Source organism: Sciurus vulgaris (assembly GCF_902686455.1).
Source record: "Sciurus vulgaris genome assembly, chromosome: 11".
Taxonomy (NCBI): Eukaryota; Metazoa; Chordata; class Mammalia; order Rodentia; family Sciuridae; genus Sciurus; species Sciurus vulgaris.
This window is the reverse complement of record NC_136472.1, coordinates 26,101,317-26,115,347: the sequence shown is the minus strand read 5'-3', so window position 1 is coordinate 26,115,347 and position 14,031 is coordinate 26,101,317. Positions and strand designations below refer to the sequence as shown.

Sequence of the window (14,031 nt, the reverse complement as noted above, 5' to 3'; positions counted from 1 at the left end):
TGAAGTCACTTGCAGTTGAAAGAGCTCTAACACAATTGGTTTTTCTTAAAATAATAAGGGTAAATCATTCCCTGACATAACACTTTAGAGTTACTTACTCTGGGGTCTTGATCATCTCTGATAACAATCTCCTCCTCTGGCAGAGGCTGCATAAAAACTGGATTCCACTGACCTGCAACATTACTACAGAGAAAAAAAGTCCAAGTTTACACAAAAATAAACTTATGCTGTTGGCAACACCTGGGCAAGGAAGGCCTCATAAATGAATGCCTGCAATCAACCACTCTGCTTGATCAATTCTTTTAAAGATAAATGTTTTGCTTCAAAGATAAACATAAAAAGAGGGGGAGGAGGAGGAGGAATTGTTAGTAGAATCTGGGTTTTGAAAATGTGTTCTTAATAACTTTTAATAGGCACCTTCCTGAAATTAAAATACTAAACACAAATAATAGCCAACATCTGTTCTGTGTTTACTCTTTGCTAGATATTATGCCAGATGCAGTTCTAGATATTACTCATGTGTGCCTTAGGATCGCCTCTTTTTTTTTTTGATACTAGGGATAGAAGCCAAGGGCATTTTACCACTGAGCTAGTCCCCAGCCCTTTTTTATTTTGAGACAAAGTCTCACTAAGTTGCTGAGGCTGGCCTCAAACTGGGATTCAGATGTGCAATGCCTTATCACAGCTACTAAGTTGCACAACCAAGGTTCCAACTCTGTTCTGACTCCACAGCCTGTGTTTTTTTTTTTTTTTTTACTACTTTGAATGCCATCTATAAGGACTAGTCTCATATTTTTGAGGTGTGAGTGAGGGGTAAAACTGGGGGCAACCATTCCTAGCATTCTACTCCAATGTTTAGTATTGAAGGACCTGGAGGGTTCAATATGTTCAGTGGTCTTCAAACTGTGTTCCAAGGAATCCCCTAAGAGTGTTTCAGGGGTTACAAAATGTTTGCTTAAAATTGTTTTCTAAAATGTATTTATAACCTCCATTTGATTTATAAAATTTTAAACTGATATCACATACATTAGAAATATTAAATGCCAAATATAGAACATCAAACATTAAAAATATTAGTTGCCAAATATATTTTACATTAGAGATTATGAATACTAAGTTGTATTATAACCTTATATTAAAAAAATACTAGTTTTGCTTTATATATCATAATTCATTTTTTTCTGAGAAAAAAAGAATTTCTTATTTAAAAAAGTTTAGGAAGCACTCTACTTGTTCAATCTATTTCTCATCTCATGATGAGGAAATTGAGAACATGAAGAACAATAAAGAAGTACTGGCCATAGCAAGGTCAGCTGGTATATAGTGTCTTTTCTAAGTTGTGGGTCTTGCTTTGAAGTAAAGAAAACTTCCAGATGAGTTGGGCATGGCGTACGCCTATAATCCCAGCCACTCAGGAGGCTGAGGCAGGAGGATTGCAAGTTAGTAGGAAGATTGCAAGTTCAAAGCCAGCTTCAGCAACTTAGTGAGGCTTTGTGTAACTTAGAGACCCTGTCTCCAGATAAAAAATAAAAAGGCCTGGGGATGTGGTTCAATGGTTAAGCACTCTTGGGTTCAATCCCCAGTAACCCCCACCAAAAAAGAAAACTTCCAGATGAGAAGTATTTTGGGAATGTGCTCTCTCCCAAAAAATATGATATTTTCTTTAGCTTAGTCCAACCCTAAGTATTCCTATTTTGTCCTAAAGCCAAAAGATAACAAAAACAAAATACAAAAGAAAGTACTTCAGAAAATAAGAACAATAGGTAAACCCAGGTCAGAATCCTTCAAATGTAAACTTGGTTCTAAATAGCTCTCATCTTAGCAAGAAAGTATCTGAGATGAGGGAGGATGACAGACTTAAGGAACTCATACTGTTCAAAATTGATGTATTTCACAATTGTTTGGTTCTCTACATCATGCCACAGAGCCCAGATATCCGTGGAGGTTAAGGCAAAGTCAATCAGTGTCTCCTAGAAAGAAATAGGGAGAAAAAGGAAATAGGTCATAAGAAAGAAAAGGCAGTCATTCATTATAACTTAAATTGGTACTGTTAAGAGAGATAAATGCATAAAACCAAAACATGGTACCCACTACATGAACTTGATAAATCCAAATCAAACTTTGTTAAATTTTCCATTTTAAGACTACAATCCCATTGACACACAGTAGGGTCAGCCAATACTTATTTGTTTTTTGTTTATTAGTTTTTTGGTTGCTTTTTTTTTTTTTTTTTTTTTTTGTACCAGGGACTGAACTCAAGGTCTTGTCAAGCTGCTTAGGGTCTTGCTAAATTGCTGAGGCTGAGCTTGAACTTGCAATCCTCTTGCCTCAGCCTCCTGAGTCGCTGGGATTACAGGTGTGCGCCACCATGCCCTGCATTTCTTTCTTTCTTTCTTTTTTTTTTTTTTTTTTTTTTTTAAGATGGTCTTGAACTCCTAGGCTCAAGTGATCCTGCAGTCTCAGCTTCTCAAGCAGCTGAGACTGCAGGCCTACACCACCTTGCCTGGCTATAGTTCATACTTCTTCAGTATACTTACAAGATATGAAAAAGATGAATCAACCTACCTGAGAAGTGAATAGTGAGGAAATGTGATCTAAACTATAGCGGTTATTCTCAGTGCTCACCAACTGGAAAATGCAGAACTGGAAAATACAAGTTGATTAAAAAAAAAAAAAATCAATATGCTACTTTCCTAAGTGATGGTTATCAGTGTTCAAAAACCACTTATAAAAAAACTGTGGTTAAAATACATGTAACATAAAATTTACCATCTTTTAAAAAAATTTTTAGTTGTAGGTGGACACAGTACCATTTATTTATTTATTCATTTATTTGGTGCTGAGACTTGAATCCATTGCCTCACAAGCTGGGCAAGTGCTCTACCACTGAGCTACAACCCCAGTACAAATTTACCATTTTAATCTTTTTTAAAATTTATTTTTTATTGGTTCTTTTTAGTTATAAAACAGAATTTACTTTGACATAGTTATAAAAGCATGCAATTTAATTTTCTAATTCGGTTCCCAGTACTTCCACTTTCCTTCCCTCTACTGATCTTTCCACTACTTTTTTTTCCAATATTTTTTTTGGCTGTAGATGGGCACATACCTCTATTTATTTATTTATTTATTTTGGTGGCGGAACTAGGGGTCAAACCCAGGGCTTTGTGAATGCAAGGCAGATGCTTTGTCACTGAGCTATATCCCAGCCCTATTTATTTATAAATATTTTATAAATGTGGTGCTAAGGAGCAAACCCAGTGCCACACACGTGCTAGGCAAGCACTCTACCTTTTTCTGCTATTTACTTATAGTTTGTTTTTTTATTTCCAATTAGTGTCTTGTGGATGTACATTAATAGCAAGATTCACTGTGGAATATTCATGTTTTTCTCTATCCTATCCCTCCTCCCTTTTCTTCATTCCCCTTTGTCTATTCCATGGTCAACCTGTTTTTTTTTGTTTGTTTGTTTTTTTGTGTTGTAGGGATTAAACCTGTAATTTCACACACGCTAGGCGAGTGTTCTACCACCGAACCATATCCTTAGCCCACCTCTTAACCATTTTTAAATATAAAGTTTAGTAGTGTCAGTATATTCTGGAACTCTTATCTTGAAGAAATGAAACTTTATACTCATTAAACAACAACACCCCCATCCCCTTCATTCCCGGGCCCCCAGAAACCATTCCACTTTTTGACTGTATGAATACAACAACTTTAGCTATCTCACGATCATGTAGTATTTGTCTTTAGTGTCCTCAATGTTGTAGCAAATGGGAGATTTTCCTTACTTTCAAGAGCTGTATTTTTCCACTGTCTGTATAAACCACATTTTGTTTATCCATTCATCCACTGATAGACATTTGGGTTGACTTTGGTTTTGGTTATTGTGAATAATTCTGCTGTCTATGTTGTCCTTGAGACCCTGTTTTCAATTCTTCTGTTTATAATTCTATGTTTTTTTTTTTTTGGACATGTCAGTTTTTCACAATGGCTGCAGCATTTTAAATTACCACCAGTCTCACAGAGGGTTTCAGTTTCTCTGTGTCCTTGCCAACTCCCCCTCAAAAAGAAAAGTAAACAGCAAATTTGCCTTTTGAGAAAAAAATAGGAAGTGTATAAAATATGAAAAATATATGCAGGGGCTACAGGCACAGTTCAGTGGTAGAAAGCATGTTTAGCATGCAAGAGGCCCTGGGTTCTATCCTTAGCACCAAGCAACAACAACAAAAACACAAATAACCCAAACAAAAAGCCCTAAATTATTAGCATTCATTAGTTCATCAATTGTAGTGTCACAATAAAGACAGATTATGTTTCATGAAAACTTTTTTCTGCTATACGTCTTATTATAAATATGTATATTAGGTAGCAGTGCAAAACCCTTTTTCCTTTCCCTTTTTTTTTTTTTTGGTGGTACTGGAGCTTGAACCCAGATGTACTCTACCACTGAGCAACATTCTCAGCTCCTTTTATCTTGAGATAGGGTCTCATTAAGTTGCCCAGGCTGGCCTCAGAGTTATAGTCCTCCTGCCTCGGCCTCCAAAATATTTCTTTTTATAGATTTTAGCCATACACATACAAAAAGTTGGAAAGAGCTGGCTTAGTACAGTGCTTCTCAAACTGGTTAAGAACTGTGGGAAAGGATAAGTTGTTTGTTTTTAATTTCTGACATTTTATAAACACATTAACTTCAAGTGTGGGTATCTGTGGAAATATCTAACCACTATAAATTTCTAAATGCAGGGTGAGGTGGTGCACCCTGTAATTCCAGCTACTCAAGAAGCTGAGACAGGAGGCCCAAAAGTTCAAGGTCAGCCTCAGCAACTTTGTAAGACACTGTCTCAAAAAATAAAAAGAGCTGGGGATACAGTTCAGTGAGATCAAGTGCCCCTGGGTTCAATCCCCAGTACTGAAAACAAACACCCAGTTTCTAAATACTTATTCTCACTTTCTATATTTATTTCACTGCAAATAGGTAACAAAGAATTTGTGGTCCAGAACTGTCCCATGAACCACACCACAGGTCCAAGGGCTCCTATTTGAGATGTTTACTACTATCTTAGAAGACACAATGCTAGAAGAACTTAATTAATACTTATTTATCAGAATCAGGATTCAAAGAATCGTAAGAAAAACAACCAGAAACAAATGAAATGAATGTGAATGGATGTAAAATAACAGAGATTTAAAATAATAAAAAATAAAATGCAAAGGATACAAATAAGAAGGAAACAAACCAACCACCGAATGCCAGCTTTTGTGAAAAGGGAAAAGAAAAAAGTTACAGCCAGGAGTGATGGCACACACCAGAAATTCCAGCAACTTGGGAGGCTGAGGCAGGAGGATCCGAAGTTTGAAGCCAGCCTCACTTATTTTGAGACCTCATCTCAAAGTAAAAAAATAGAACAGGCTGGGATGTGACTCAGTGGTAAGGTACCTCTGGGTTCACCTCTAGTACCCACCACCAAAATCACAAATTTACTATAATCTGAGTAAGTTATGTTACATGGCTGCCAAAAAAGCTACTCTGATTTTAGGCTTCATTACTTTAAAGACTGTACCACTCAAAGCAAAAGAGGCAATGGCTCAGCTCAATGTGATAAACTCCTGGGATACTACATTCAAATCTGGGTTTGACCCCATTAGAGCAGTGGTTCTCAAAATATGGTCCACAGCTTCCTAGTGGTCCCTGAGACCACTTCAGGGGGTTGATGAGGTTAACCCCTTTAAGTAAGGGGCAGTCATTACTTGCCTTTTCACTGTGTCAGTATTTGCACTGAGGATGCAAAAGCAATGATGGGTAAATTTATTGGTTTCTTTCCATTTTCTGTTTCACAGTACTGGGGATGGAATCCAGGGCCCTGGGCACACCAGGCAAGTGTTCTACCACTGGGCTACACTCCCAGCCAAAATTACTGATTTCTTAACCTGAATCAAAGTTGTGGTACTAAACTGAACACCCTGGCATTATAAAAACACTATGAGCTAGGAATGACAAAGGGCATTTGTAAAAAATTCAGTTAACATAAGAAGTTTTACATCTTAGGAATTAAAATCAGTACTACGACAAACACGTCAGCTCTTACCACTTTTTTCAACATTGTACTGGAAGATTTAGCCAAAAAAAAAAAAAAAGAAAGAAAGAAATAAAACAGAAAGACAAGACAAAAAACAGAAAAACAAAAACAATGACAAAAGAAAAGAAATAAAAGGTATCCATACTAGAAAGGAAGTAGTAAAACTTTATTTGCAAGTGACATTATCTAGTATATAGAAAATCCCACCATAAGTCTATCAGAATAAATAAATGAGTTCAGTAAGGTTGCAAGATACAGGGGCTGGGGTTGTGGCTCAGTGGTAGAGCTCTTGCCTAGCATGTGTGAGGCACTGGGTTTGATTCTCAGTTACACATAAAAACAAATAAAATAAAAGTACTGTATCCATCTAAAACTGAAAAAAAAGTTGCAGGATACAATATCACTATACAAAAACGTTACATTTCTAAAAACTTCCAAAGAACAACCTAACAATGAAATTAAGGAAAAAATTTCATTTAAAACAGCATCCAAAAGAACCAAATACTCGATAAAAAGATGTATAAAACTTACATTCTGAAAATTATAGAACATAAAAGAAACTAAAGATGATCTAGACAAATGGAAAAACATCCTATGCTCGTAAGATCAGAATATAGTAATTGCCAGAATGGCAAAATCTTAAATATCACCTACACAGCCAACATAATCCCTATCAGAATTTTGGCTGACTTCTTTGTAAAAATTGACAAGGTAATTCTAAAACTCATGTGGAATTAAAGGGAACTCGTAAACAGCCAAAACAACCTTGAAAAAGAACAAAGGAGAACTTTCTGATGCCAAAACTGTCCACAAAGTAGCGATAGTAATCAAGACAGGAGGTATTGGCATAGGACAAGCAGATCAATGGACTAGAATCAAGACCTGTGTCACAGGTCAAGCAATTTGACAACATTGCCAAGATCATTTGATGGGGAAAGAATGACCATCTTTCCAATGAATGGTGATGAGAAAACTGGACATCCACATGCAAAACAATGAATGCAATTGGATCCTTACCTCACACACACAAAAAAACAAACCCACAGACACATACATATGTATATGTATGTATAAAACTCAAATGGATCGAAATCCTAAATGTAAAAGCTAAAACTATAAAACTCTAAGAGGAAAAAGGGGTAAATTTTTATGACCGTAGGTTTGGCAAAAGACTCTTAAAGTATGACACTAAGAGCACAAGCAATAACAAAAAACACTTTGGACCTTGCCAAAATTAAAAACTTGTGCTTCAAAGAATACCATCAAGAAAGTAAAAAGAGGAGCTGGGGGTGTAGCATTTATTGCAGTGGTAGGGCACTTGCTTAGCATGTGCAAGGCCCTGGGTTTAATCCCAAACCCAAAATCAACATCTCTACTTAGTAAATGGGCAAAGCTGTGAATAGACGGGTCTTCAATTAAGATATAAACACAATGAGATGATGCTTCACACCCACCAGGATGGCTGGAATAAAAAAGTCTGATAATAGTTAAGTGTTGATGAGGATGTAAAGAAATCAGAACCCTCATACACTGCTGGTGAGAATGTAATACGGTGCAGCCACTTTGGAAAACACTGGTTACTCCTCAGAAAATTAAACATAAGATCCCAGCAATTGACCCAGGTATGGTGGCACACACCTGGAATACTAGCCTCTTAGGAGGCTGAGGCAGGATTACCAAGTTGGAGGCAAGCCTTGTCAACTTAGTAATAGCATGTTTCAAAATAAAATATAAAAAGGGCTGGGATGTGGCTTATTGGTCAAGTACCCCTGGGTTCAATACCCAGTACTGGGAAAAAAATAATCCAGCAATTCCACTATGAGGTATATAAATCCAAAAGAAGTGAAAATATACATCTATATAAACACTTATTCAAAAATTTTTATAGGAGTATTATTCATAATAGCCAAAAGGCAGAAATAACACAAAAGTCCACAAAACTCTGTGTGTGCTTATATATATTTATATATGTATATTTTAGTACTAGAGATTAAACCCAGGGATGCTCTACTACTGAGCTATATCAGTAGCCTTTTGCTCTGTTGCTGAGGTTGGCCTTGAACTTGCCATCTTCCTGTCTCAGACTCCCAAATTGCTGAGATTACAGACATGTATTACTGGGTCTGGCAAGTTGTGTACTTTAATGGGTAAGTTGTATAGTATAGAAATTATATCTTGATAAAGCTATGTAAAGAAATGAATAAAGTGAGCCCATCACTTCAAGGAAAACAGTATTTGTTGCCAACGATAGATTTCAAGTTTTAGGATGAAAATTATAAATTCAGAAAATTATAACTTCATGTTTCACTACAATAAGCTTGAGAGCTTCCCAATATTTAAAAGATTCTTCTGAGAGATCCACAGTGATAATAATTGTACAGGAAAGGCTTAACAAAGTAGGTCTGAAGTTGATCTCCTTAGAAAGATTTGCTTGCAAAGTTAGCCTCCTGGTTAGTGTCTTGAAATTTGCATTTCAAGTGTTCTCACAGTTCTCAAACTGGTAAGGATGGAATTCTGAGCCTAGACTGCACAACGTCTGTTTTCCTTCCAGGAGCCTGGAATTTTAGTATATGATAGGCATACCTACATGACCAGCCCCCAATAAGAATATTGGGCACTGAGCCTCAGCAAACTTCCCTGACAATGCTTTGCATGTTATGACTATTAGATGCTGGGGGACTAAAGTGCATCCTGTGAGACTCCACTTGGGAGGACTCTTAGAAGCTAGTGCCTCTTCCCTTTGCTGATTTTGCCCTGCATCCTTTCACCGTAATAAGTCCAAGCCACGAGTACAAATATATACTGAGCACTGTGAGTCCTTCTGGAGTATAACTGAGCCTAGAGGTAGCCTTGAGAATCACCTTTAAATAATACAGTAACTTAAATACACTATTTATAAAATGTGGCAATATTAGAAGAGTAATATTAACTCAGTTAAGACACACCAACTAACCAATGAATGGTATTTACAAAATTATGCAGAAGTTAGTTTCATTCATGGTAAAAAACAAATAGATTTAAAAATGAAAAGTTCATTTTAAGTTTCAGATTCACACTGCAACTAATCTTTCAAAATCTATCACTTTAGAGAGTATCCAAGACAGGCACAATGGCACATGTCTGTAACCCTGCAGGTTGGGAGACCGAGGCAGGAGGATTGTGAGTTCAAAGTAAGTCTTGGCAACTAAGGTAGGCCCTAAGCAACTTAGCAAGATACTGTCTCTAATTAAAAAAATGAAAGGGGCTGGGAATGTGGCTCAAAGTTAAGTGCCATGAGTTCAATTCCTGGTCCAAAAATAAAGAATAGTATCCACAATGATATGAAAAAGACATTAAGCTACTCTTTGCTTTTCCAAATATGCATCTGTTCGAGGTCAGGTTTTCTTCAAATACTTCAGCCAAAATAAAACACTGCAATAGTTTGAAGTCAGGAACAGATAAGAGAATGCAGCGGCCTTCTATTAAATCAGATATCAAAGAGATTTGCAAAATTGTACAATGCTACTCTTTTTTTTTTTTTTTTTTTTTACAATGCTACTCTTTTAGAAATTTTTTTTTCTTTTTTGGTTGGTAAAATATGGTTATTTTAAAATGTTATTTATATTAACATGAAATTGTTTACTTTTTTTTTTTTTTTTTTGGTGGCATTGCATATTGAAACCTAAGGTGCTCTATCAGTGAATCACATCTCCAGCCCTTTTTAAAATTTTGAGACAGAGTCTCTCTAAGTTGCCTAGGCTAGCCTCAAAACTTGTAAGCCTCCTCCTGTCTCATTCCCCATGTAGCTGGGATAGGAACATGCCATTGCTCCTAGCTACTGTTGTTATTTTTAAACAAATATGTGCATGTTTTAAATTTTTCTTTTTAATTTCTAACAAAGGCATATATTCAAAGATATAAAGCCACATAAGTAAAAACTTGTTATTCTCAGTAATTTTTAAGAGTATAATTGGGTCCTGAGAACAAAAAAGTTTAGAACCACTACTTTACAACGACAAGCTAACTGGAATGGAACAAGACAGTGACCAAGACAATGTTACATGAGAAACAAGTGAAGGAACTAAGAACAGGGTCAGCGCTCCCACCACCCCTAATCTATACACAAAGAATATACTTAGGGGAGACAGGAGAAGTGTGCTCTTTTTCTTTTTGCAGTACTTGGGATTGAACCCAGGGGCATTCTACCATTGAGCTATAGTCGCTTTTACTCTTTATTATTGTTTTTTTTTTTTTTTTTGGCGGTGGAGATCGAACCCAGGGCCTTGTGCATGCAAGGTAAGCACTCTACCGACTGAGCTATCTCCCCAGCCCTATTGTTGTTTTTTATTTGAGGCAGGGCACTGCAAAGTTTGTCAGGCTGGCCTTGAACTCATGATGCTCCTGCCTCAGCCTCCTGAATCACTAGGGTAACAGGCACACACACACCACCAGTCTAAAATTTGAAAGGCTGTCTTCTGTGAGAGAACAGATTAATGATGTACAATTCAGATAAACACATCAACAGCATGATACTTTTGGGCTTTAATATCAGAAACCAATAATAAGAATGAGTATATCCTCTTTCCTTTTATTTTGTTCTCAACAATCCAGACTTAAAACCATTAGGTGCCCAGAGAAAGGTATCCTTGCTGTCCCAGGGGTGAGATGGAAAAGTGGGGTTTGGCAGGGGGAGTCAGCCTAAAGAAGCTGAAGGGGACATCTATGCAGGCATGTCCCAGCACAGGGAGTGAGGTCACCAGCAGGTGAAGGGCAGACATGCAGAGGGTGATATGGCCTGGTATGATGAATCAAGAGCCTAAGGAAGGCTTAGAGATGTAGCTCATCAATAGAGCACTTGTCTAGCATGCATGCAGTCCTGGGTTTGATCTCCAACATCAAACACAAAAAAAGCAAACAAAACCGAAAAACAAAAAAACCATACACCTAAGGAGGTAAGAGCATCTACATCTGGGACTGGCATGGCTTGGGCTGTAGCAGTAAGAGCAGGGTGGGATGGTTTCTACCATACCGTATCTTGGGAAAGTCTGGTACAGGATGGAAACTTGGGGAGAGTAGTGAGGGTGTCCTCTGCACAGGAGTATCAAAGGGTCAGGGCCCAAACAGGACTGAGAAGACACTGAGGCAGGGCAGTGACCTAGCATGGGGAATCAAAGCTCCAGCAGTGAGGAAGACATACCCTATCTCACTGGAATGTTATTAGGATTAAATGGATAGTGCACACACACACTGTGTGAGCCCAGAGTAAGCTCAGTCCATGTATTAGCTTTTATTAATGTCTGAATATACAGGACCTGGCACAGTGCCAAACACACAATACCCAACAAATAGCTGCTTATTATATCATCACACTATTGTAATACATCCTGCATACAACAGATAGCATCTGGCTGATGAGCAAAATTATTTCTAAAAGTTAATTTTCCCATCACCACTTGATAATACCAACCTTCCTTTTTAATAATTTCATTTTTTTCCATCCAGACTTCCAAATTTGCTCTTTCTTGTTTAGTTTCGGTAAACTATTCCTTTAAATTCTACTTCATTTCATCCTGACCCTTCCTTCAAGATCTTTTAAGTCGCACAATGACCCCAAACCACCATTACCTCAACTTAACACTTGAAACATCTAGGTTGGTGCAGAGAACTTAAAAAGACACAATGAGCCTACAGCTATTTCGCACATCAGTACTTGTAGAATAACTTGATACATATCTTATTTGTTCCATACCTGTCCTCGTTTTGGAGCATGCATGTATATTCCTAGGTAGAGTCCCATGGAAGGGGAATAAGCAAGTCGTAATTTGTGCCCAGTCCCAGCAGTGAGCCGAAGGTCTTTGTTCACAGGGACATACTCCAACATGTCAGCTATCATCAGACACATTTGGTCCTGCCCAAGATAAAGAGTTAATAGGTGATAGTCAAAGAACAGACAGGCTACAAAAACATATTCTATAAAAATTTTTTTTGGTATTGCTGATCTAACCCAGGGTAGTGTATATGAGGGCTTTACCACTGAGCTATACCCCCAGCATTTTTTACTTTGAGAGAGAGTTTCACTAACTGCCCAGGCTGGCTTTGAATTTGCAATCCTCCTTCCCTCCAAGCACCTGGGATTATAAGTGTACACCACTGGGCTGAGATGTAGGTTTTTGTTTTTAATGGGTTAAGATAAAATGTACCTCTTCAGCCTGATAGATAAAATTAGTAGCTGTTTGTCTTATTTTGGTAAATCTTGAAAATCATTTTATCAATAGGCATTTAAAAAATACTTTTGTTGCTCTTTCAACTTTTTTGTAGAGTTCATAATTTTCAAAATCAAAAAAGACAAAAAAGGGGTAAATGTGCATAAAACAAAGCTAAATGAACTGTTTGAATCTGGAAATGACCATAATTTGAATTCTCTCATAGTTAACAATTCTATTTTAACTAATAGTAATTATAAATGTACTATTTACCTTATAAGACCACATTCGTAGTTTGTGATCCTGACACAGGGCAAAGACAAAGGCATCATGCTCCACACAATGAACAGCAAGACTGAGTGCACGGTCTGAAGGCCCCTGATCACCCCTAAAAATATGAGGCCAAATTTTAGAATTTTACTGTTGTAAATAATCTGATCATTAGAATCTGCAATTCAAGAGATATAATAAAATTATAAATGCATGCTCTCAGCAGGAGTAAGAGTTTATCAGCTGAAATAATACAACTACATTTCTATTTGGCTTATACTAATCACTGTAGATTTTAAAAGGGTCTACATAACAATTGAAAACTATTTCCTTTTATATCGTTTCAGTGTAACCATCAAAAACTTTATACTTCAGTAATTTACACGAAATTGGTTTTGGTTAAATCAGGGCAGAGCACCAAACTGAATATTGTGAGAATATAAACAGTCTGTTTCTGCTGCCAAGGTCCAATTAGACAAAAACAGACTTGCGTCTGATTTTCTTCAGATAGAATGTGATGGTTCATAGACTCTTCTCTCCAGTGCAGTGGTGCCTTGGAATAAGACTACAAGCACTGGGAGGTGCTGACCAGTGCAAAAAGATCATATTCTCAGGCCCTTTGACTTACCCGCCGGACATCACTTACCTGATGGCTGTTGGCATCCAGCCTGTGAGCAATCGCTGCATTACTGAACTCTGTTTCAGTTCCACAACTGACACTATACCTGCAATGATAGCCAATGTACCTTTTGATTATACTTAAAGAAACCCAAAGGCATGAATTATGTAACCAAACAAGGCTTTATAACAGGAGATGGGTTTCTACATCTCTGTACTAATAAAGTTTTATGATGTCACCCTAAAATATAATGAATCATTATTGCATTAAAAAAAGATTTTAATTCCTAAATATTTTTGTTAAATTTTGCTTACATACCCCATTGCTGTCACTCTAACCTCATCTTTAGAAATGAGCAAACAACTATACTCATGGAATTTATATTTCACTGAGGAAGAGAGAAACAGAAAGTTAGTTAAGAACAATGGTAATAGTAGAGAAAAATAAAATATAAAAAAAGAATATAGAGACTGCTGGTCTGTGTCTGGGGAGCAGAGTTTGAATTTTAGAGAGTGGTGAGGGCAGGCCTCACTGAGGTAACACTGAATAAAAACCTAAAAGAGCTGAGGGAATGATCAAGCTGGTAGCTGGCTGTTCCAGGCAAACGCCCTGAGTATGCCTGAGTGTTTCAAGGAGTTGCAAGAAGTCATATGGCTGGTGGAAAGATGAAGGCAAAGCATGAAAAGACAAGGTCAGAGTGGCAGCAGCAGGGCACTATAATTTAATCTGAGGACTCTGAGTTTATTCAGAGTGGAGATAAGGAAGCACCGTCATTGGACAGCTTTGAGCAGTGCAGTGACATGTATCAACTAATGTTTCAAATGTATCAGTCTGCCTGAGGAACTCCTAAAGAGGGGTAATGATATCTGATAAGACATTT

The 14,031-nt window shown here is 37.2% G+C and overlaps 1 protein-coding gene across 3 annotated transcripts in view; it reads right to left on the bottom strand.

Annotated features, from left to right (window-relative positions):
* Nucleotides 1–14,031, bottom strand: part of NUP160 (nucleoporin 160) — a 54,871-nt gene that overhangs the window by 33,490 nt on the left and 7,350 nt on the right. For all 3 annotated transcript variants that reach the window (XM_079105017.1, XM_079105019.1, XM_079105020.1), the window contains exons 5-10: nucleotides 13,179–13,257; nucleotides 12,536–12,650; nucleotides 11,809–11,967; nucleotides 2,566–2,643; nucleotides 1,873–1,970; nucleotides 99–183 (exon numbers count right to left, since the gene is read on the bottom strand). In XM_079105017.1, coding sequence (XP_078961143.1) covers nucleotides 99–183; nucleotides 1,873–1,970; nucleotides 2,566–2,643; nucleotides 11,809–11,967; nucleotides 12,536–12,650; nucleotides 13,179–13,257 — 614 coding nt within the window. The remainder of the gene's footprint in view (nucleotides 1–98; nucleotides 184–1,872; nucleotides 1,971–2,565; nucleotides 2,644–11,808; nucleotides 11,968–12,535; nucleotides 12,651–13,178; nucleotides 13,258–14,031) is intronic.